This window comes from Lemur catta, chromosome 8 (genome assembly GCF_020740605.2).
Source record: "Lemur catta isolate mLemCat1 chromosome 8, mLemCat1.pri, whole genome shotgun sequence".
NCBI classification, from domain to species: Eukaryota; Metazoa; Chordata; class Mammalia; order Primates; family Lemuridae; genus Lemur; species Lemur catta.
The window spans coordinates 35154883-35180080 of NC_059135.1; the positions used below are offsets into that span (position 1 = coordinate 35154883).

General features: G+C 35.5%; 1 protein-coding gene across 1 annotated transcript in view; it reads left to right on the top strand.

Moving 5' to 3' along the window:
- DNAH7 (dynein axonemal heavy chain 7) overlaps positions 1–25198 on the top strand; it is a 224176-nt gene that overhangs the window by 104696 nt on the left and 94282 nt on the right. Inside the window, exons 34-42 of the mRNA XM_045558982.1 lie at positions 361–492; positions 1827–2051; positions 4892–5089; positions 9660–9815; positions 10590–10758; positions 12893–13019; positions 15399–15618; positions 21809–22681; positions 24565–24794. Of these exons, the coding sequence (XP_045414938.1) occupies positions 361–492; positions 1827–2051; positions 4892–5089; positions 9660–9815; positions 10590–10758; positions 12893–13019; positions 15399–15618; positions 21809–22681; positions 24565–24794 (2330 nt within the window). The remainder of the gene's footprint in view (positions 1–360; positions 493–1826; positions 2052–4891; positions 5090–9659; positions 9816–10589; positions 10759–12892; positions 13020–15398; positions 15619–21808; positions 22682–24564; positions 24795–25198) is intronic.

Sequence of the window (25198 nt, forward strand, 5' to 3'; positions counted from 1 at the left end):
ATAGATTTGATTTATTAAGCATTTTAGATATGCAAATTAATGGCCTTCTCTGAAAGACTTTTGTGTTTTGATTATAATATTAGTAAAATATAGAATCTATATATCTTTGATTAGGTTAACTATACATGTAACAGTAAATTTTTTAAATTTGATAATCAGTATAAAAGAGGTTAAAGAGTACACACTACCTAAATGTGACATCCAGTTTTCTCACCTAAAAAACTAGAATTATAATACTAGTACCTATTTGTAGATACTATGGCTGTTGAATTGAAGTGAGTTTAATAAATATTAGCTGATGCTATTTTAACTAGTGCCTAATTTCAGTTGCTTTATAGACTTTTTTCCCTGACTTTTCAGGAATTATCTCCTACTTCAGATACAAACTTAGTCCGGTCCCTAATGAATCTAATAGACTGTTTTATGGATGAGTTTACTGATGAAATCAAAGTAAGAAAGAGAAGTGATCGAGAAACTTATTCCTTGCTTGAGGTAAGGTCCATAGCCTTCTGTATCTGGCAATAGAAAGACAGACATTACTTGCTTTCCTCAAGGCTTCCTGATTAACAAAATTCAATTTGCCCCTGAAATTGGAGACTGGGAAATGGGTGGTAGCTGGAGAGAACAAAAAGCCAGGCCCAAAACACCAAGTGCTGGTGGGGAAATTTCTCGACTGGCAGTCATGGTGTATCATGAGATTAGGGTGGAGCCCAATGACCACTTCAGTTCTGCTTGTGAAATCTCAGGACATTTGACCAGCCTCAGAAATGATCCATCCCCAAAATGTTAATGACCAGTTTAGCAACGACATTCATCTCCCCTCCAAATCGTAAGAATTTATTGCTTTTTTCCCTTGATTTTTCTTTCTTTTTTCATGAGATATAAATTATATATATATGTGTGTGTATGTGTATAAATATATATTTAGATTAAGGAAAGCAAGAAAATATATAGGTAGTCTATAAACAGATTTTTAAAATAGGAATAAAAATATTAACAGACTGGATTTTTTTAACACAAATATTACTGTACTCCTCATAGTAGCACTTCTAATGTGGTCAGTATGATACTCCTATAGCTTATATGTTATAAAATCAATTAATTTTAAATTTAGGGTTAAGTAATTTCTAGAGAGAAACAGTCTATGAATAAATTAGGAGTATGAGAACAGGTTGAAGTAGAGTCTAGAGCATAGTCAGGACTCTGTTGACTTTGTCCTTAAAAAAGAGATTTGATTTTAAAACAAACAAACAGGTTTTCTCATCTAATTGGTAGGTCTTGTCTTCTACGCTGTTCCCTGTCCTTGAGTCTAGTAAGAAGAAAGCTCAGGTCTTTTGTTTGTAGAATTGCCATTCTATTAATAGTTTACACAATTAGTGCTCAGATATTATTACAAATAAGAGAATATAAATGTGTTTTAAAGTAAAGCCACTATATCAAAATTTAAATTAAAATATATGTTATTTGCCTTTTATTAAAGTGTTTCTTAATAGCTTAATAAAAAGTTATTTCAATGTTCCTTTTAATATCAAGTTCCTGCCATGTATTGAAAATATCATATGATTTACTATAATAATCATTCTAAAGTTTTCCTATGGCCAGAATTTATACTTTGCTTTGTGTTATTGACTGTAAGATTTTATAAGACATACAATTTGATTTTTAAAAAAACCTAATTATTACAAAATCCTGAGATGACCTACTAGTGAATATCAGCATATGTATTCCTTTCAGACATTATTAATCTGGCTGATTTTATTTAAACTTCAAGGATAGATTAAAGTTACACTTTAATTCCACTTTATTTTCTCATCTCTCCAATTCAGGGTATTTTTCTGTTTTCATTGATCTGGTCCATTGGTGCTTCTTGTACAGATAATGATCGGTTAAAATTTAACAAGATTCTTCGAGATCTAATGGAAGGTCCAATTTCAGACCTAACTCGAAATAGGTTTAAAATACAGAGTGGTACTGAACATACGTCCTCAAAGGCACTAACTGTTCCATTTCCTGAAAAAGGAACGATTTATGATTATCAGTTTATCACTGAGGTAAGAGCTCGGAAGCCAGATTTTCAACTACCAACCTGGCAGAATCCCCTCTTAAACATACAGCATGGAATGGCTGTGTGGCCACCTGCTTCATCACTGTTTACTTTGAGAGACAGCATGGAGTAGAGGAAGGTGTGCTGGCTTTGAAGTCAGATACATCTGGGTTTGAGTAAAGTCACTTTCTTCCTATATAGCCATGGGCTTGTTGATTTCCCTAAACATAGTTTTTCCCAGCGATAAAATGTGATAATAACAATACCTGATAGGACAATTGCGTTCATTAAATAGAAACACAGATTACATCATCTAGTCCAGCACCAGGGACACACTGTTCAAGGACACTTTGAGGAGATTCATGGTTCATGTCGGTGTATCACAGGCACTAAGAAGTCCTGTAGGAATGCAGCTGTTTTCATGTTAATTCAGCACTTCCCAAATGGATTAGACAGTAAAACTTGGGTGGTGTTTGCTTCTTCGTTTTTGTATAGCAACTCCCACAAGTATTGTACTGAGGACAAAGTTTAGAAATACATATTATTTAAATATATACAGATTTAAGTAAAATTCGGATCACATCATATACACAATGGGCAGTTTTATATCCTTCTATTTTACTTAGTAAAGAAAACACATTTCCATTTCACTGATGTTTCTTCACTAAACTTATTTTCTAAAGCCTCTCTACCATATGGCTGGACCATGATTTATTCAGTTTCCTACCCTTGGAAATTGGACTGTTTTTGTTGTTTTGAGTTTTTCACTTTTATAAGTACTGCTTTGGTAAATATATTCTTGGATATAAGTCATTATGTACATAACTGATTATTTCCATATAGTAAATTTCTAGAAGAGGCATTTACTTTATTGATTTTCGAATTTTCATGGCTCATGAGATGTATTGTCAGGCTTACCCCAGAAGGAATTCTTCACCCTGCCCAACATAGATATTATCTTTTTACCTTTGTTAATTTTATTTCATTTCAAATTACTAAATTATGCCCTGCATTTTCAGAGTACTTTATAGTTTATTAAGCTTTCTGCAATTGTTTCTATTTTGTTTTCCAACACCTCAATGAAGTAGGAAGGATAGGATTATTTTATAAATTTTTCCATTGAGGGAATGGGGCTCAGAGATTTTAAGTGATTGTCCCAGGATCACACCATCTCTAAATGACTGTACATTTCAGATTCTCTGATTCTTAGTCCTTCCTTTCCTATATGGTGTCAAAAGATACACGTTTGAAAAGATTATCAAGAATATGGGAAAGGCATTATTTTCTTCATCAGTTCTAGAAATAGTTTTTTGTAATATACTTTCCAGACTGATGTGAGTTTAACACTCTCAAAAAAAAAAAAAAATCTCTACTGAATGCACAGCTTTGTGCCTGAAGATACAAACATCAACAAAGCATAGTGATTCCCTCAGTGAGTTCATGACCTCTTCAGAACACAGTCTTGGAATATTCTAGGCCAAGGGAGTGGCATTCATCAAGGCCCAGGGGGCCCAGGGCATGTGTGGAACCAGTAGGTCCATCAGTGAGGCCTGGTTGTGAAAGAAGGATGGTTCTGAATTCTGTTGTGCTTTGAATGAACAGGAGTTTAGATTTTATTCTGTAAGAATGGAGAGGGTGGTGGTGTTTTTCTAATGACAGTTAATGTGATATTTTTGAATTTTTTATAATTAACACTGTCATAGCAAATTAAAATTTTATTTTACAAGCTAATTGAATGCAAAGATTCAGCATATTGTTAATTCATAATAATAATAATCTTTTATTAAGAAATTCTGCCTGTTCTGGAGATCTGTTACCCAGCCATGTGACTATATAATAGTTAACGCTAGTGAACTGTACACTTAAAAATGGTTGAGGGGAAATTTGATATCATGTTTCTTTACTATAATTTTTTAAAAAGAAATATTTCCTGAAATGATAAGCTGTTATAAATACCATTATAAAAGTCAAGCAGTATGCAGCTGATCTTCTAGGGAGAAGAAAATTCTATAATGTTTAACATTTGTTGAATAAAATTCTTTACTCTTTAACCCATTGATTAGTTCAGTTTTCTCAGTGCCATTAAAGAATCTAATATTTGGCCACAGGAATTGATCATTGAGTTGGTAGAAATAGTCTTAGGGCACCAAAAATATCACAGCATTGCCATTTCATGTGTATTCATGTAAAAGCCTAGTTTCTCTTTAATTTACACGTAAAATTTAACTTTCAAATTGTGTTTTAAAGCAGTGGTCCCCCACCTTTTTGGCACCAGGGATTGGTTTCATGGAAGACAATTTTTCCGTGGACCAGGCGGGAGTGGGGATGGGATGATTCAAGTGCATTACATGTATTGTGCAGTCAAACCTCTCTGGTAATGATAATCTGTATTTGCAGCTGCTCCCCACTGCAAGCATCGCCACCTCAGCTCCACCTCAGATCATCAGGCATTAGAGTCTCATAAGGAGTGTACAACCTAGATCCCTCGCATGCGTCAAACCCCTACTGATTACAGTAGGATTCGTGTTCCCACGAGAATTTAATGCCACCACTGACCTGATAGGAGGCAGAGCTTATACAGTGATGTGAGTGATGGGGAGCGGCTATAGAAACAAAGCTTCACTTGCTCACCTGCAGCTTACCTCCTGCTATGTGGCGTGGTTCCTAATAGGCCACGGACCAGTCCATGGCCCCGGGGGTTGGGGACTGCAGTTTGTAAGGATAAAACAAGTGTATAAATATCAGGGTTTGTTGGTCTTGATCTTTTCTACAATGGTCCACGAGTACAGACCTTTCAAAAGTTTTTTATAACATAACATTCACTATTTGGTTGTTTCTTATAAACAGGGAGTAGGAAAATGGGAACGGTGGATAAAGAAATTGGAAGTAGCTCCTCCAATTCCTAAAGATATGTTGTTTAATGAAATCATTGTACCAACTCTGGACACAATTCGATACTCTGCACTAATGGGATTGTTGACCACTCATCAAAAGCCTTCAATATTTGTAGGACCAACGGGAACTGGAAAGAGTGTTTATATTATTGTAAGTACTGTGAAACTTTTCGTATTAAAATGTATATAATATTCCTAAGAATGTCATTTTTTAAAATAGAAGACAAATATTTTCTCAATGTTCAAGTATTTTGATGTTTGAACCACAGAGAATTTTTGAGTTATTGCTTATTTATTTTAGAAGATTCATTGAAGATATGGTGCCATTTTATATCACTAAATTATTGTCCCATTTATTTTGGTATTTTAATAAAAATAGCTTGTTCAGGATGAGAATTTCATGTCCCTTGAAAAGTGTGTTTTAGTTAACATTTTCTAAGTTATTTTCCATCTGAAGGATTGCTGTGTAGTAATAAGACTGATTTTCCTTAATGATTTCTGGAATCATAACCGTCATGTGTTAATTACAGTAATGCTGGCTGCTGTAATAAGCAGTGCCCCACGTCTCAGTAGCATTGGACAACCTGTGGCGGAGAACGAAGGGGGCAGCAGTGGCCCCTCTTCCACTGCAGGTTCCCAGTTAATTCACATTCCTCCAATTAATGACAGCACCTGTTTCTAGTTCTTTGTTGATTTTATTTTTAAATTTAATCCGTCTGGAATATATTTGGGAATATAGTTAAATAACTATTTATTGAGTAATCTCTTTCATAACAGATTGAAATGACACCTTTATCATACCCTAACTGCTTGTAGGTATCAGGGAATAGCCAAGAGGAGGGAAAGGGAGAAGTTTTCACCGAGAGTTTAAATCAAGGTGTTGATTTGGCCTGGATTTAAAAAAAATAACTGAAAGTATATGGAAAGCTGAAGGCTTTACCTGAGACAGCACCGAGAGTTGGGGAATGGAGACTTGACGTAGTGAAAGGCAGTGGTTGGAGGGAAACACAGCCTTTTGTCCCCTCATCAAATTCAGGGCAATAAACTGTCTAGGCATGAAAACATTACTTTCACAAAATTGGAAACATAATATTGTAATCTGCTTTTTTTAAAAAAAAACTTACATTGCAAATATTTTCCTATTTCATTATTCTTCTATAAGATGATTTTAAGGTTATCATAGTATTCAATTCTATAATTTTATGGTAATTAATTCAAGTCCCTAATTTTTCTAGTATTTTGCTTTAAAACTAAGACTGCAGTAAACATTTTTGTAGCTAAATCTTTGTTCTTATTGCTGTTTATTTGCTTAGGAATAATTCTCAGATTCCTGAAAGAAGAATTGTTGATTTTTTTGATAAATGTTAAGTTTTTCCTCAGAAAGGTTATGGTCCATCATGCCCTTCCAGGGACATTTCATTGCCCCAATTAATTAAGAGTTGGTTGTGTTGTAAATAATACAGATATAAGGCTGGAGTCTCAAAAATTTGTTCTTCGGGGAAAGAAAATATTATTTTGAGACAATGCTATATAACTTTCATTTCCATAAAGTAATTTCACTGAGAATTTATTCATATTAAATGCTTAATGAAACTTTTCTGTATACTTACATTAAATCTTATTGAAAAGATTAAGTAGAAAATTTAATATTTAAAGTAATTTTTCTCTTCAAATTATTGCATGTCTAGATATTTAGATTTTAAATAAACAATGAGAAAATAAGTAGTATTCTAGTTAGAGATTATATAAAAACATAAGGAGTTATAATGACACTTTACAAAACAGAAATTTACTGAAAACACTGGCTGAGAGCAAATCCATTGTGAGGTTTAACATCTTGATTGTGATGAGAAAGGAGTCTATAATTTCCCACAATTTACATTGTTAATCAGTTTAAGGTAAAATAATTATTAACAATACAATATTTAGTATTCATTATGTTTATTTCTCACTTAAATGTAAGCACTATTGGCATGAGTATTTTCCCTTTCACATAACTATATTGCTTTTAATTCACACATGCAATTTTATCATTGGATTGAAAAAAGAAACAAGTATTTTATATAAGTATATACTTAATTTTGACAGCACTAAATGTTAACATAAAATAATATTCATTTTTCAGTAGACCAAGTGGAATTTTATCTGTGGGAGTATTATGAGATTGATAATTCATTTAAACTGAAGAATAAAGCTTACCTGATGATAGCTTATGAAAGCATAAATTTCATTTATATAATTTTTAAGGCATCCTGCTAAAAAATTAAAATGTACTTATTTAGAATTTTTATATCAATGACTATAAACTTCTGGATTTAGGGAAACATTCTGATAATGGTCTGATTTTTACATATAAGAAACATACTGTATTAATTGTCCTCTTTCATTACTCTTTTTGCTTTTTAAATTTTCATTGACATGGTCTATTTTTGCCTGTTCTTTTTACTTTAAGCATTTCTGGATCACTTAGACTCAGCTTGTAGTTGCATTTTGTATTTGTGTATGTTAATCTGAGTCCTTTTTTTCTTTTCATAGGCAAATTGATCTCAGATACATAAATTGTCAAAATGAGTCATACTTGTGTATTTGTATTTTCTGTTTAGTTTTTTATGCTCTTAAAAATTTTAATCTGTTATTATGATGGTATGTTTATTTTGTTCTTCCTATTGATTTGGAAGGCTATATGAGCTATTTAAAATTCTTGTAGTATTATTTAAATCTATTTAAAAAGAGGTTTTTTTCCTAAAAGTCTATAATTTTTTTTCTAAATTCAGAGTTTTAAAATTATCAGTATTTTGAATGATAGTATTTATCATTGACCTCCTTCCCCTATTCAGTTAGCTAGAAGAGTGGAATATTGTTACTTTTTGTCCTATTCCTTTCACTATCTTCTGGTGAAACTGAGATTTTTTTAAAATCTCAGTTCATTATTACCAAATTACTTTTAATACTATGTGTCCACTCTTTTAGTAGTATTTAATATTAGTTACATTTGGATTTTATTTTTATAGCTGTTTATGTTTCTTAGTTAGATTTAGTTCTGCTTCTAAATGGTCTCAATACTCACTGCCAAACTTTTCATGCCATAACTTATGTATGTGTTGAGCATTTATTTTCATTCTTGTTCCATTTAGTCTGCCCATCCATCTATCCAACAAAATTTTACTGATTATGTACCACATGATTTCATTATAGCTGAAAAAAATGCATTGTAATAAAAATATTTACATTTTATTCCATGTAAGCAAGCAAAGTGAAATAATTTTTTAGAGAGTCTTAAGCCAATAATACAGAAAATTTATATGAATTTGCTTTACTCAGACATGTCATAAGATTATTATAGTTGCTGCTCAGAATAGAGGATTTTTAAAAAATGAACAGAATAGCATGTTTTCAAAATATTCTCCCTCTTGCAATAATCTGTCATGTACATTTTAATTGTACAGTCATAAGAAACATTTTAGTCATAAAATCATGAAAAATATATTCTTACTTTTATTCTAAAGTGCCTCATTCCTACTCTTTGCTATTCTAATTGGCAGTCACAGGTATGAACACAATCTCCTCAAATGTTTTAAAGAACTTCCATTTTAGAATGTATTCATTTATAAAAAATAAAATAATTTTAAATTTAAAAAGGTAGCTCTTGCTGGGCTGGTGGCAGGAGTAAAGCTTTGCCCCAATTCCAAAATCTCAGATCAGCTCCTTACCCTCTTTTCTTCTTTGTTTTCTCTGTTTGTTCTACCTTCCAGTCCTCCTACATGTGTGCTGAATGTCGTTATTACTGGGAACATCATAGGCCCTTTTGAAGATATGTGTTGCCTTGATAAGTTAATATTTTAAAGCATGTTTTCAAAATTTTTATTTGCTTAATTATGGTAATGTTTAGTGTACAATGGCATCATGAAAAGGGGATTTGCTTGAGGTATTTTACCACCTGATATTTGGGTTAATAATCTAGTATCTTATACACAATAAAGCTGAATGCTGGAAGCACTTAATGTAAGTAAAGTTTGAAACAGGCAAAAAAACCTCCCCTTTTGCCCTTCCCTACCCATATGTACATTTGATAGTGGTACTCCTTAAGAAAATGTGATTTATTTAAGATTTTATAGTGAATTGACCCTCAGTTGAGGAGGCATTGTGCCCTCTCCGGGACTGTTGATGGAGAGAAGGGGAAGGAAGGGCGAGGCAAGCTTATTTTTAATTGCTCCTCAGGAAATTCTGATATACTTGTCCCTGTCATACACCTTGACTACACTTTGACTAAGAACCGTTGTAATTCCACTTGCTTACCACTAAATTCCATTTTGAAAATACAGTTATATTATTTAAGCTTTCTAACTTACAGAAAGATAACTTGGTACATAAGTGGAAAGACAATAAGGTATATTAAAAAGAACATTGATCTGGAGAGAGACAAATGGCAGTCTGAATTATTGTCCATCTCTGAGACCTTTAGGCGAATTTCCTAACTTCTGAGTCCTTGTGACTTCGTGTTAAGAAGGAATGGGTTGTTGTGAAAACCAAAGATTCTACGGGCCTGGAGAGATAGAGACACTCCATGGCATGGTAACTCTTATTCCTACAGATTCCATCTCGTGTTACATTGTTATGACACTTAAGGTTAAATTTGAGTCACTAATGATGCTTAGTGTTTATTTTGAAATGTCAAAACATAATTCCAACTATGGCTCATTTTATTATTTTCTGTTATATAGAATTTTCTTTTAAATCAACTCAATAAGGAAATATACAAACCTCTGCTAATTAACTTCTCAGCACAAACTACAGCAGCTCAAACTCAAAACATTATCATATCAAAACTGGACAAAAGAAGAAAAGGAGTTTTTGGTCCTCCTCTGGGCAAGAGAATGGTAATGGGTCTTTGTTTCTGTACACATGGTACAATCCTGTCCCTGTTGACATACATTGCTGCAGTTAGAACAAGGAAACCAAATATCCTAGGGATTGACTTCTTTTTGTATAGTTTTTTTTAATCACATATCTTTTTTTTTTTCAGCTTAATATGGGGGTACAAAAGTTCAGGTTATATATATTGCCCATGCCCCCCCTTAATCATATATCTTGATTAAAAAGTTTTCCTAAAAGTGTGGTCATATTTGTATGTGCATTAGACAATTTGATGTTAGAAACAAGCAGTTGCCCTTTGAATTGAAAGTAGAATATTCATCTGAGAAATTATCTACCTTCCTAATTCTTCCACTAACATTTTTACTCAGCAATCTTTGCTGCTTGATTTTGTAGACATTTAACAACCCAGCTATTAATTGACTTATCTGTGTTCCTCTGCAAAGAATACCCTTCTCACCTTAATCACACCTTTCTCGTCTATTTTAATGAGTTGAAGTGTTGTACAAGGAAAAAAAGACAAGGTATATTGAGAAACAAATTGTATGAGAGGATTAGTAAGTCCTTGGTTAATAATGATGTCTCCCTATTTTTAGAGTAATAGGACTACTAAAAGCATGGATGATAAGGATAGCATTCTTATTTGGAAAAGAAGCTATCGCTCTCCACATATGTACTCTACAAGAAGATAATCTAAGTATTTGTCTCAAGACTGTTTACATAATGGGACTCTATGTTAAGATGTTAATATTTTCTAATACTTCTCTTTTCATTCTCAGGTTGTCTTTGTAGATGATGTCAATATGCCTGCTCGGGAGATATATGGGGCTCAACCTCCCATTGAGTTACTCAGGCAGTGGTTAGATCACTGGAATTGGTATGACCTAAAAGATTGTTCTATGATTAAACTAGTGGACATTCAGATCATGTGTGCAATGGGACCTCCAGGTACATTTTCTGAGTTTGTGATTATTAAGATGGGAAAATCACTCTGGCTATATCTAAAGAGATAACTGGAAAAAAACTCTTCTGAGTTCCAACGTACTGTGTATATGTTTTCTATGGGTATCCACTGTGACCTAAGGGAGTATAGCACAATGGCCAACTCTGTGAAGCGAGTGACCTTGGTTAGGCCATTTGCCCACTCTTCCAAATTCTTTTTGTCTCCCGCATTCTGAAACTTTGCACCCCATATCCTGTTTATGCATTCTCAGAACCCAGATCCCCCCGGGAGCAGCTCATTTTCCTCTGTGTCATTCCTTAAAGCTTCAACTATATGGAATATCCCTGCTTCAGAGATATCTTTGTTTTACCCCAGGCATGTCCCATTCTGTCCAGTCTCTGGATTTAGACAGGCTGCCGAGAAGAATGTAAGTAGGAAGTAGCCAAAAGAATTAACCATTAAAGACCCTTTACATTTTCCAAGAGAAATCTATAAACTCAAAGGAATCTATGTAGAGAATTTTTTTTAAGCTGGGGTGTCTAAAATGGCTTGATGCAACTAACTAAGCATCTTTAACTGTTCTCCTCCTGACCTCCAGCTGGTACTCTATTCTTAAAAAATTCCTCCTCTCCATATATCACTTCAGGGAATCTCTCTGGTATCTGCTTCCTAACCCCAACCTTTATCTGATCTGTAACGCAGACATTTGCTCTGAGTCAGTAATTGCTCTTGGCACACTCCTTGGACCACTTTGAACCACCTGCCCCCCCCCTTTTTTTTAATAAAAGACCCTATCGCTCCTGGGTCTCAGACAGTTCCTCTTTCTCTCTCCCCAACCACCTCAAGCCAATTATTTGTACTCACATGTCCACTTTTCGCTGCCTCTTCAGGCACTGAAGAGAGAGTAGGCTGAATGCATGAGGTATCTTTTCCCCTTGGACCCCATTTCCACTTTCTAAAAATAACACCATTTCTGAATATTCTCTGGGAGGAAGGGTTGAACTTAAGAGCGGATAGATGACCTCTCACCCTTCCTTCTGCATCCTTTTCACCATCTCCTTGAACTTGCCCAGGTAAACCAGTGTTCATCATATACTTACAAATACATAGACATACATAACTGTTTTGATCTACAGACTCATTGCTGCTAGTTTTATGGTTTCACACATGTGTGTTTTCAGAAGCAGCAGGGTACAATTCAGTGATAAAAGTAAAAGATTTATCTGACTTCAAACAAACATAAAACATGAACTTATATATTTATGCAAAATATATATTAAATATACACTTTCAAAATCACTTCTTTATCAAAGATTTCATGATAAAATCCCTTTTAAAAGCAAATGCAACTTGTTTATATATTTTAAAGATGATACAATTTTACAAAATGTGTTAAATTCTGTTATTAAAGCTTCATATTTGAAAATATAATCATTACTTCATGAAAGAATATTTAGTCCTTAAAGATCCTTTATATTTTCCAAGAGAAATTTATAAGTTCAAAGTCTTTCATTATTTTAGGAAAAATCCCCAAATTTTTAAACATGTAAGCAGCCAGTGAAGTGGTTGCATGAGCTACACAGTCTGGTCTTAGAGAAGTTCATTTCATCTAATCCACTGAGCAGCTTGCAAAAAAAAAAAAAAAAGAGAAGTTCATTTCATGATGTTGGGGGAGAATTAGGCTACATGCCAAGTTTGTGCTGAATTTCAGCCTATTGGAAGCACTTTAAAGTTTGGTCAGTTCGATTCACCAGGGTTATATTAATATTGTATAATATTGCATATTAATATTGTATTGTAATGAGAATGTTTACCATTTGCTGCTTTGGACTATGAACCTTGGAGAACATGGCCCATGGAGCATTCTATCTGATCTGATTTCCTTTAGTAACACAGATCTGACCCAAGATTATGTCTAATTAGTTGAACTCATTCAGATAATTCAACTAGAAAAACACCTTGAGTTTGAGGGGAAAATAGTTTTGATGTCAGGGTTGTCCAAAGAAGTCATTACTCTTAACTTCTTTGTGTGCCATGAATTTGTCCATCTTTCAAGTTATTTTAAACTGTAAAATATTGGAGAAAATACTCTGGTGTGTACTAGTAACATTATTAAGAGTTATGCTTTTTAATATTTAGGTGGTGGTCGAAATCCAGTAACTCCTCGATACATGCGACATTTCAATATTATAACAATCAATGAGTTTAATGATAAATCCATGTTTACAATCTTCTCTAGAATCTTAACCTGGCATTTAAAAACCTGGTAAGTAATTTAACGTTTATTTGTTTTTTCAGTAAGAGTTATACAATCTTTTAGAAACATATCAATATAACTAGCGCTTCTCAAATATTTCCACAAAAGTCTTCCTAGATAACATTGCTCCCCTCTGTTCCTGCCACCTCCCAGCATGGGAGCACAACACAAAAGCATCAGAGCTTAATTACCATATTTCATGAACTCCAAGAAAGTTGCATAAGAGTTCTAAACTTCCTTGAAAGTAATGAGGAGATAGCTGAGTAAGAGATAATTTAAAAAGAGTGTATTTTAAGCATGTCCATCCTCTAGACAGTGCACACCACACCCATTAGGTGGGAATATAACCATCCCCTCTTCCCCCCTCCCATCTGCCCAACACCCAATGAATGTTACTGCCATAAGGGCACATAAGTGTTGAACAGTTAATACCAATTTGATGGTGAGTACATGTGGTGTTTGTTTTTCCATTCTTGTAATACTTCACTTAGTAGAATGGGCTCCAGCTCTCTCCAGGATAATACAAGAGGTGCTAGATCACCATTGTTTTTTGTGACTGAGTAGGACTCCGTGGCATATATACCACATTTTATTAGTCCACTCACGTATTGTTGGGCACTTGGGCTGTTTCCATGTCTTTGCAATTGTGAATTGTGCGCTATAAACATTTGAATGCAGATGTCTTTATTATAGAATATCTTTTTTTCCTTTGGGTAGATGACCAATAATGGGATTGATGGCTCAAATGGTAGTTCTACTTTTAGGTCTTTGAAGTATCTCCATATTACTTTCCACAGAGGTTGTACTAGTTTGCAGTCCAACCAGCAGTGTATGAGTATTCCTATCTCTCTGCATCCATGCCAACATTTATTGTTTTAGGACTTTTTGATAAAAGCCATTCTCACTGGAGTTAAGTGATATCTCATTGTGGTTTTGATTTGCATTTCCCTGATAATTAGAGATGTTGAGCATTTTTTCATGTTTGTTGGCCATTATTCTGTCTTCTTTTGAAAAGTCTCTGTTCATGTCCTTGGCCCACTTTTTAATGGGGTTGTTTGATTTTTTCTTGCTGATTTTCCTGAGTTCTATATAGATTCTAGTTATCAGCCCTTTATTGGATGTGTGGCATGCTAATATTTTCTCCTGTTCTGTAGGTTGTCTGTTTGCTCTCGTGATGGTTTCCATGGTTGTACAGAAGCTTTTTAATTTGATCAGGTCCCATTTATTTATTTTTGTTGTTGCTGTGATTGCCTTTGGGGTCTTCTTGATAAATTCTTTTTCTAGACCAATGTCTATAAGAGTTTTTGCAACATTTTCTTCTAGAATTCTTATAGTTTCATGCCTTAGGTTTAAGTCTGTTATTCACCATGAGTTGATTTTTGTGAGAGGTGAGAGGTGCGGATCCTGTTTCAGTCTTCTACATGTGGCTATCCAATTTTCCCAGCACCATTTATTGAATAAGGATTCTTTTCCCCAGTGTATGTTTTTGTCCGCTTTGTCAAGATTAGATGGCTGTACCAGGATGGTTTTATATCTGGGTTCTCAATTCTGTTCCATTGGTCTATGTCTCTGTTCTTGTGCCAGTACCATGCTGTTTTAGTTACTATAGCCTTGTAGTATAGCTTGAAGTCTGGTAAATTGATGCCTCCCAATTTGTTCTTTTTGCTTAAGATTGCTTTTGCTCTACAGGGTCATTTCTGATTCCATATGAAGCATAAAATTATTTTTTCTAGATCTGCAAAAATTGATGTTAGTATTTTAATAGGGATTGCATTGAATCTGTAGATCACTTTGGGTAGTACAGACATTTTGACAATGTTGATTCCGCCCACCCGTGAGCATCCTTATGATCTTTTTACCTAATCATAGGCTTTGTCCTTTTTATCTTGGCTCACTATTTTACTCTCCCTTTCCTTTTTCTTTTTTCCTTAGTTTTTTAAATGTATTTTTATTTTCTTTCTTCTCTCTCTCTGAAAATCCCTGTTTCACCAATGTTTTTTATGGGTTCTATTTATATGCAATTGAGAATGCCAGGAAATGAAAGAGGCTGGGAAGCATTTCTCTAATGGATACTGGATTTGCGATTACATAATCTGAGTTTCTTGTCTATTTCTTTTGTTTACTTTTACAAGTAGTTTTAAGTTCATTAAACTGTCTCAGATTAGTTCACAAGGTTCCTTTGGACATAACATAAAATGGTGAATAGAAAGTAGCTTTAAAAGAAGTAAAAATCTACTATTGTTATAACAAGGAATAGTAATTTCATAACTCAAGTTGATTTAATCAAAATTAAAATTTTATGTTGGCCATGCTAAATATCATTTATGTATCATAATTCTACATTTGCTAACATTTTTCTTTTCTTTTCATTTAAAAAATAATTTTAAGCTATAAATTTCCAGAAGAATTTCTGGATTTGACCACACAAATTGTAAATGGCACAATGACCCTATATAAAGAAGCAATGAAGAACCTCTTGCCTACTCCAGCTAAATCTCACTACTTGTTCAATCTCCGTGATTTCTCCCGTGTCATTCAAGGTGTTTGTTTGTCAAGACCAGAAACAGCAGAAACCAAAGACGTGATTAAACGTCTTTGGGTTCATGAGGTAAATTTCCATGTTATTGAAATGTGATTATACAAGAAACAACTGGGTAAAAAGAAATATTCAGTGCCAGGTGTGGTAGCTCATGTTTATAATCCCAGAACTTTGGGAGGCCAAGGGAAGATTACTTGAGGCCAGGAGTTTGAGGCCAGTCTGAGCAACATGAGACCCTGCCTCTACAAAAAAAAAAATTAAAAAAAATTTTAAAAATAGAAATATTCAGCAATTTATATTGCTGAAATGTATTCAGCTATTTGGCATTATTAAAGGCCAATGATCAAGATAATTTTTTAAAATATTTAACACAAAGATATTTTGTGATGTTTAAAACACTTTATCTCCCATATTCAGGAATTTCTGTTGATTTATAGGCTATTTCAAAGTAGATATTACTTTAAGTCAACCTCGTTTAAGTGACTTGATCTTTGTTGGTTTGACTTCAAATAATTTTGAGGTGAAACACGTTTTAACATGTTTTGATAAGAGGTGAATATACTTATTTACATTACTTATTTGTAGTCTTACTAGATGCCAGAAGAATTACAAAGCAAACCAGCTTGCAAATTCATAGTTTGAGAGCATAGAAACTATATAAAAACATATTTATGCGCTCTTGGGAATAGGTATGTGGATGAGCATTTTCTTACAAAAGCCGGTGGAGGGAGGGGGGAGAAAGAGAAAGAGAGAATATAAAAAATAATGCGTGAAAAATAATAGTTCAGTATTTTTTAAATGGGCAAGGAATATGAAAAAGTGGGAGAAAACATTTGCTTCCATTTTAACATAAAAATAATATAATTATTTTAATTTGAATAATGTAGTTAAGAAACCTGGAAAATGGAATATGCCACTATGTGAAAACTATGTGCTACAGAGACCTGGTTTTAAAAGGTCTTTTCAAAATCCAGTTTCTCTAGGCTTTTTAGATACACAATTTGAATTCCTGAATCCTCACACATTCGTGTATGTGTCCAAGTGAAGATCCACTCCACTCAGAAATTTTGGCCACAGCAAAGTCTCTAAAATTGATTCTTTGGAAAAGATGATGGGAGGTTTGTACAGCACTCCATTGTAGGTTACTTAATTTTCTTGGCGGGACCCTTATTCTGGGACATGGACATAGGCACTACATTTGGTGGGCCACATGGGTAATAGAAATATTCTGAAAGCTGGAGAGGGAGAGAAGCTAGAGGAGAAGATGATGCTGAATTCATTGAACTAGTGTGTCTCAGTCTGCTAGGGCTGCTGTAACAAGGTACCTTAAACTCGGTAGCCTTATCAACAACAGAAATTTATTTCTCACAGTTCTGGAAAGGGGGAAGTCCAAGATCAAGGTGCTAAAGCAGTGAGGGCTTGTCTCCTGGTTTTTGGGTGGTGTCTTCTCACTGTGTCCTTACATGGTGGTAGGGGCAAGTGGCTCTCTGTCCTCCTTTATAAAGCCACTAATTCCATTCGTGAAGGTTCTGCCCCTATAACCTAATCACCTCCCAAAGGCCATATCTTTTGATACCATCACTGTGGGTGGAGGTGAGGATTTCAGCATACAAATTTTAGGAAGACATAAACTTCAGACCATAGCAGAATGTATTGCCTAAGGCAGCATTTAGTCATGGGAGAATCTTATTCTAGGAAGCATCTAGCTTCCTCCACCTCAAGAGCTTTTCCCTTGATATTTCTTCTGCCTGGAGCACTTCTCCACTATCCACAAGGCTTGACCTCTTAGCTCAAATAGCTCTTATCACACAAGCTGGCACTGGGCCATCCCTACACCCCTCAGCTCTATCACTTCCCTTGATTGTTCTTCTTTATAACACTGAACATCACTTTCCCTCTTCTAAATTTTTAGCTTATTTATTGTCTTTGCTACAACAGAAGCTTTATGAGAGCAGCATCCTTATTTTTTCACTGCTTTCCCTAGTGCCTGGCACACAGAAAGCACTCAATAAATATTGGTGAATGAGCAAGTACATAAAGGGAGAAAGGAGGCAGGCTTACTACCTAACATGCTCTGTCACTTGGGATTATACATGCCAGTGCTTTCTTCCAGTCATGGGAGTAGTTGGTATGTGTTGTTGTGTATTTATGGTATATACAATTACTTTTTTAGAATTTTTCAGATTCAATACTGCTTTGGATGTCAGATTATTGAATTTTGACAATGGCTGTTGAGCTCTTTGGGCATTTAATGAGGTTGACTACTTCATATTTATATGTAGGTATATAAAACATAATGAATTTAAGTCCTCAGCTCAAAACCTTGCAGTAGCACTCTACTTCATCCAGAGGAATTCAGGCTAGAAGTCCAGTTCCCATAGGACCTGGTTTGTGTATCTCTTCCTCTGTTCCCCTTAGGCTGTCACCATCTCTGACCCCCTCTTCTGTCCTTCACCAGAAGTGCAGGCCTCCTGGCTGTTTTTGCTGCCTGGAATGCTTTGCCCCCAAGTATTGATCCTCTGGCTACCTCCCACCATGCCTTCCATCAAATTTCTCCTTCTCAATGAGGCCTGTACTGACCACCCTATTTAATACTACAGCCTGACACTCCACCCCCATCCTAGCAGTTCCAGTCTTTCTCATATTGTTTTATTTTCCTTCTTCCCATAACATTTATTGACTTTTAACAGGCTATGTAATGCATTTGTGATGTTTATTTTCCCCCTCCCTCCGATAGCATGCAAGCTCCATGAGAGCAGAGATTTCTTCCCTTTTTTTCCCACTAATTTATCTGCAGTGCCAAGAACATTGATTGGCACGTTATTCTCAACATTCAAAAAACATGAAGTGATTAAACTCAACACTCTTAACTTGTGCTTTATTTCACTCAAAAAAGATTTCTTTAGGGTCTAATTTACGTCAGAGACTATTTTAGCTATCTTTTTCCTTTCCAAACACATTACCACACTAGAAAACCTAATGTAATTTCACTAAATGGCTTTTGAGGTATACAACTGGCTTACTACTTCTCATTCCCTTTGTCTTCTCCATGGCTCTCAAACTTAAGTGCATGTATAACCTGGTTTGCTCACTAAATATAGGTACTCTGTAAAAAGAACCCCCCCCCCTAAAAAAAACAGATAAATAGATTTCATCAACACTAAAAATTTTCATGCTTTAAAAAACACTGTCAAGAAATTGAAAAGACAGTCCATAGAATGGGAGAAAATACTTGCAAATCATGTATCTGCTGAGTATCTAGTATCTAGAATACATAAAAAACTGTTACAGCTCAACAATAAAAGACAAGCCAAGTTTTAAAAGTGGGCAAAGGATTTAAATAGACATTTCTCCAAAGATAATGTACAAATGGCCAATAAGCACATGAACAGATGTTCAACATGATTAGTCATTAGGGAAATACAAATCAAAACTGCAGTGAAGTACCTCTCATATCCACTAGGATGGCTGTAATCAAAAAGATGAATAACAAGTATTGGTGAAGATATGAAAGAATTAGAACCCTCATACACAGCTGGTGGGAATGCAGTATGGAAAACAATTTGGTAGTTCATCAAAAGGTTAAACATAGAGTTACCATATGACCTAGCAACTCTCCTCCTAGCTGTATACCCTCAAAATTGATACATGTTCACACAAAAACTTATACATGAATATTATTAGCAGAATTATTCACAATAGCCCAAAAGTGGAAACAACTCAAATATCTATCAACTGATGTGTGGACAAACAAAATGTGGTATTTACATACAGTGCAATTATATTCAGTGCTTAAAAGATACTGATACATCCTACAACATAGATGAGTCTAGAAAACATTATGCTAAGTGAACAAATCCAGACACAAAAGGTTACATATTTATATAATTCCATTTATATGAAATGTCCAGAATAAGCAAATCCATAGAGACAGTAAGTAAAGTAGTGGTTGCCACAGGATGGTGGGAGGAAGAAATGAGAAGTCGCTGCTATTAGGATTATACCAGGATTCTTTTTGGAATGATGACAAATTAGGTAGTAGTGATGGTTGCACAATTTTGTGAATATTGTAAAAACCATCCAATTTTGTACTTTAAAAGAGTGAATTTTATGGTATGTAAATTATATCTCAATTTTTAAATTCTACGATCAATATTTTGAGGTAAATAAAGTTAAAGCACAAATTACAATATAAATATGCTAGAAATTACATCCTTTGCAACTATTTAGATTTTTAATAGAAAGTTTTACATGTCAACCTTTAAAAATGTGAGAGGTGGCGATAGAATAATGGTTCCCTGTTGGAGAGGAAGGAGAGCAGAGTATCAACAGGACTGAGCATGAGGGAGCCTGCTGAGGTGCTGGAAATGGTCTACATCTTGACCTTGTTAGTAGTCACGTGGGTGTATAAATATGCAAAAATTCTTTGAACCGCACACCTATGACTTTTGTCCCTTATATAAGGAAAAGAAAAAAAGAGGGGAAGAGATATTCCCTGGTACCATCCTGAAAGTTTTTAAGTAAGCAGGTCCAGTGTGGGGCCCTGGAATCTGCATTTTAACAAGTACCTCAGGTGATTCCAGTGCAGGTGTGTTGACTATCTTTGAGAAACACTGCCTTAGGTACTTGCTAAACTGCCAGTCAGATAATAAATATACTTAATTCATGCTTAGGCATTAATCCTGATATGTGGGATCCTCTTAATTTAGTTCCTTTCTCCCCTAGGAATATTGTCCAAGGTCTTTAGTACTTCAATACAAGGAAATTACTACTGGCATACATTGGGAAATTAGATTTTCTCATAGAGAAATAGCTTTTGAACTGGTTGAAATATGGGAGAGGCTTAAATAAAACCATTTGCCTATGCAGCCACCATCACAAAGAAAAAAGGGATGATGGTGCCAAATCATCAATTTGACAACAGTGAAAACACTAAAATCATGATTCCTGAATACCATTAACCTGATGCTAGGGCAATTTGTAATAGTTATATATTTCAATTGTGTAGTGTTTTCACAAATGCTGTCATTTCATTTTTGCCATAGATCTATGAGATTTGCAAAGTAGTACTACTTCCATTTTATAGGTGAAGTAGCTGATGCAGATGGTTTAAGTGATTTGCCCAAAATGGCAGAGCAGAGGCAGGACTCAAAGTTCTGCTGACAAAATATGCATTGCTTGCATCACATGTGTATTAGTCTGCCATAACAAAATATTACAGACTAATATTGGCTTAACAACAGAAATTAATTTTCTCGCAAATCTGGAGACCAGAAATCCAAGATCAGTATTAGTTTCTTGTGAGGGCTCTTTTGCTGGCTTGCAGAAAGCCACCTTCCCTCTGTGTCCTCACATGGCCTTTCCTCAAGGAGAGAGAGAGAGAGACAGAGATTGAGAAAGAGAGTGTGCACTTTAACGTCTCTTTCTCTTCTTATAACGACACTAGCCCTGTTGAATCAGGGGCCCTTATGACCTCAGTTAACCTTAATTACCTCCTTAAAAGACTTATTCCCAAATATAGTCACATTGAGGGTTAGGGCTTCAACATAAGAATTTGGGGAGGGACACATTCAGTCCAAAACAGACTGTAACCCTGGGACACTAGTACCACTTTGAGGAAATAATTGTTGTATGTGGCAAACCTGATTATTTATTGCAGTCCCATAACATGTGCATATAACCAGAGATTTATTAACATTTTAGTTGATTACCCTCTGCAATGACTTGCAACAAAAGTAATCAACAAATATCCAAAACAATTCCCCCTCTACCCAAGACATTTCCTCTTCTAGAAAATGTGCTTTTTGAAAAAAAAATTATATATGTTGATTTGTCAATAACTTTCAACATATTATCTGTCTTAGAAAAAGGAGATATCCCAGGAAAGGAGTTAAGAAACCCTGGATACCAGTACCTACCTCTGGTATCCACATCTAAGTGACCAGCAAAGGCAGTCACTTCCCTTCTGGAGGCCTTAATTCTCTTTGCATCTCTACAGTCTACTTCAGCTGCCCCAGATTACCTTTCATTTATTGATAACTGAATGTAATTGCTTATTAATCCAAATATATATAGTCAAAATTCATATTTAAAGTAAACATCATTACGAATCCATCCTTATTGGATATGCTTTTAATAAAACCCATAGAAATGTTCTAAGAGTATTTTTATATTACTCTAAATTATCACAGAAATTATAAAACTTAAAAAAATCAGAAGAAGAATCAGTTCCTAAAGCTGCTTTTTAATTATTATCCAGGTCCTTAGAGTATATTATGATCGCCTTCTGGATAATGCAGACAGAAGTTGGCTTATCAACTACATTCAAGAAATTTTGAAAACTTATATGTATGAAGATTTTCATGAGCTTTTTCAACATCTGGATTTTAATAAAGATGGAGTGGTGGAAGAAGATGATTTACGCAGCTTAATGTTTTGTGATTTCCATGATCCCAAGAGGGAGGATACCAACTACAGAGAAATCTCAGATGTGGATAATCTTCGAGTGATAGTAGAAGCTCACCTAGATGAATACAACAATATAAGCAAAAAACCCATGAACCTCGTCCTATTTCGATTTGCCATAGAACACATCAGCAGAATTTCCAGGATCCTGAAGCAGCCCCGCAGCCATGCTCTCCTGGTTGGGGTGGGAGGGAGTGGAAGGCAGTCTGTCACCAGATTAGCTGCCCACATGGCTGATTATTCAGTTTTCCAGGTTGAAATCTCCAAGGGATATGGTAACACTGAGTGGCATGAAGATTTAAAAGTGATCTTAAGGAAATGTGCTGAAGGTGACATGCAGGGTGTCTTCCTGTTTACAGATACTCAGATTAAAAAAGAGTCATTTCTTGAAGATGTCAACAATCTGCTAAATGCCGGAGAGATTCCAAATCTCTTCGCATTAGATGAGAAGCAAGAGATATGCGAAAAGATGCGTCAGTTAGATCGCCAACGAGATAAAACCAAGCAAACAGATGGAAGCCCCATAGCTCTTTTCAACATGTTCATTGACCGCTGCCGCAACCAACTGCATGTGGTCCTCGCCATGAGTCCCATTGGAGATGGATTTCGGAATCGGCTTAGAAAGTTCCCTGCTCTTGTTAACTGCTGTACCATTGACTGGTTTCAGGTATTGCTATGTATATTTTAGATAGACTTCTAGAAATGTTGAATCTTCATCATCATCGTGACTTATTTTTTAGACTCCCTCCAAAAATGTAGTTTAGCAGAATTTTCTGATTAATCATGATGTATTTTATGGAGTTATATGAAATCATAATAGAAAAATATTTAACTAAGAGTAAATGTGTTATTATTATAGAAAGTGTTAGGATAAATTTGGCTATTGGTCAGGGTCCCGACAGGAAACAGAAAGGACACTTGATGCCTCACTGAGGAAGGCGTAAGAAAGGGACTGTTCGTGGAGGTGGAGACAGGGTTAAGGGAGCCAAGAGAGGCTGTTGGAGCACTCAGGAAGTGGTGGAGCAATAGCAGCAAGTGTTACTGTACCTGGGTGTAAAAGCTCAGAGGAGGGAGGAGTGTCACGGGAGCCCAGAGAGAGCTCAGAGCCTTGGAAGCAGGGCTTCCCCACAGGAACAGGAACCAGAAACCTTGAACTCATCTACTTCTAGAAAGAGAAGGAGGATCTAAATACCCCCTCCCTCTCTCTTCTTCCACCCTCCATCTCTTTCCATTCGCTAAACCCAACAGAAGTCAAAAGGCAGAAAGCCAGAATGTTATTTTTTGTAGTAAACTTCAGTATCAGGAAGTACAGAGAAGTGCAGGCAAAGGCAGAGCATGGATGGTGGGGGGTAGGGTGAGGAAGGGAAGTAGCAAAGGGAGAGCAGCTGGCTCAGAGTGAAAAGCAATTTAATTCTCCCTCTAGCATCAACAGTGTGCCACAATGCACCCTCCACATGTACAGTAGGAAACTCATGGGATCTAACACACAAGCATTTATCACCTTCGAAAATTTTCATAGCCTCTCTGTACCTCCACTTCCTGGTAAAATTATTTCATGCAAAGCATATTTACTGAACTCTTTCTTGCTTTGTAGCAGGTGTTGTTCTAAAAGCTGGAGATGAGGAAGCAAATGAAATGGAAAAGACCTCTGCTCTCCTTGAGCTTATTTTCTGCAGACAAATTAGCAAAAAATAATTCCACCATATGGGGTGGCATATAGGGAGTGAGGGGCTTTCTGAACAGGTGACCTTTAAGAGGAAACCTGAAAGACAAAAAAGTGCCAATACCTAGATGATCGGGGCAGAGAGAATCAACTAGTGAAGGCAAGTGGATGGACAGAATGAATGGGAGGGTGGGAGAAATCGGGGTGACAAGAGCACAGGAATGGGTGTCAGGGGGGAGGAGATAATTTAGGTCAGAAAGGTGGGAAGGGCCAAATCAGACAGAGATTGGCAAGCTGGCTTCGATTTTATTTTAAGAATGCTGGAAGTCTTTAAAGGGCTATAATTGGGGAGTGTGATATGAGCTAATTTACATTTTGAGAGATCACTCTGGCAGCTGTGTAGAGAATGCAAGCAGTTAGGATACTATTGGAATATTCCAGGCAGATGATAACAGAGATTGAATTGGGATGGTTGTGGTAGGTATAGAAAGAAGGGAAAGGGTTTGGAAGCTATTTTAGGAATGATGTCTACAGAACCTTAGGGAATTGGTAGGAGAATTAAATGAGATAATACTGGTAAAATGCACACAGAAATAGACATTCCCTAAGTTTAGTTCCTTTCCCCTTCCTTGCTTGTACAACACTCATGAACGTTTCTCTAATCCAGAACAAACCATGAAGAGTTAATGTTACATGCGCTGGCTACTGGCTCCCTGCCCTAAGCATGCAAATACTTGGGGGAAGTTCCTTGTGAAAGTGTCTCTCCCACCCCATACCTCATACTGTTTCCTCCATCTCCAATATTCATACATTGTAAAGGGATGCAGTAGTAACAGACTCATATTAGTAACCTTGATAAAGTGCTAAAGTGTTTATTTTAAATTTAGTCATGGCCTGAAGATGCACTACAGGCAGTTGCCTCACGATTCTTGGAAGAAATTGAAATGTCAGAAGAAATACGAGATGGCTGTATCGACATGTGTAAAAGCTTCCACACTTCTACTATAAATTTATCAACATCTTTCTATGTTGAACTTCAAAGATACAATTATGTGACTCCTACATCTTATCTCGAATTAATATCTACCTTCAAACTGTTGTTAGAAAAGAAAAGAAGGTAAAAATGAAATTTTACATTTTTAAGAAAGCTATGGTGATTTAAAAATATCTGTGTGTACAAAAATGAGATAGCAATGATGTAATAGAGATTTGTTTCATATAAATATACTATGAAGCCAGGCATAGTGGTGTACATGCCTGAGGTCCCAGCTACTTGGAAGGCTGAGGCAGGAGGATCCCTTGAGCTGGGGAATTTGAGATTGCAGCTAGATATGATCACACCGCTGTACTCTAGCCCCAGGTGATAGAGGGAGACCCTGTCTCAAAAAAATAAAAAAATAAATATACTATGAGTTTTGCTGAATCTAAATGATTTAATCCACAGACATTTTGAGTGTAAGGAGGGGCCTAATCCTCTGGTATAGATATATTGCTAAGCATATTGTAAATGCATAATCACAT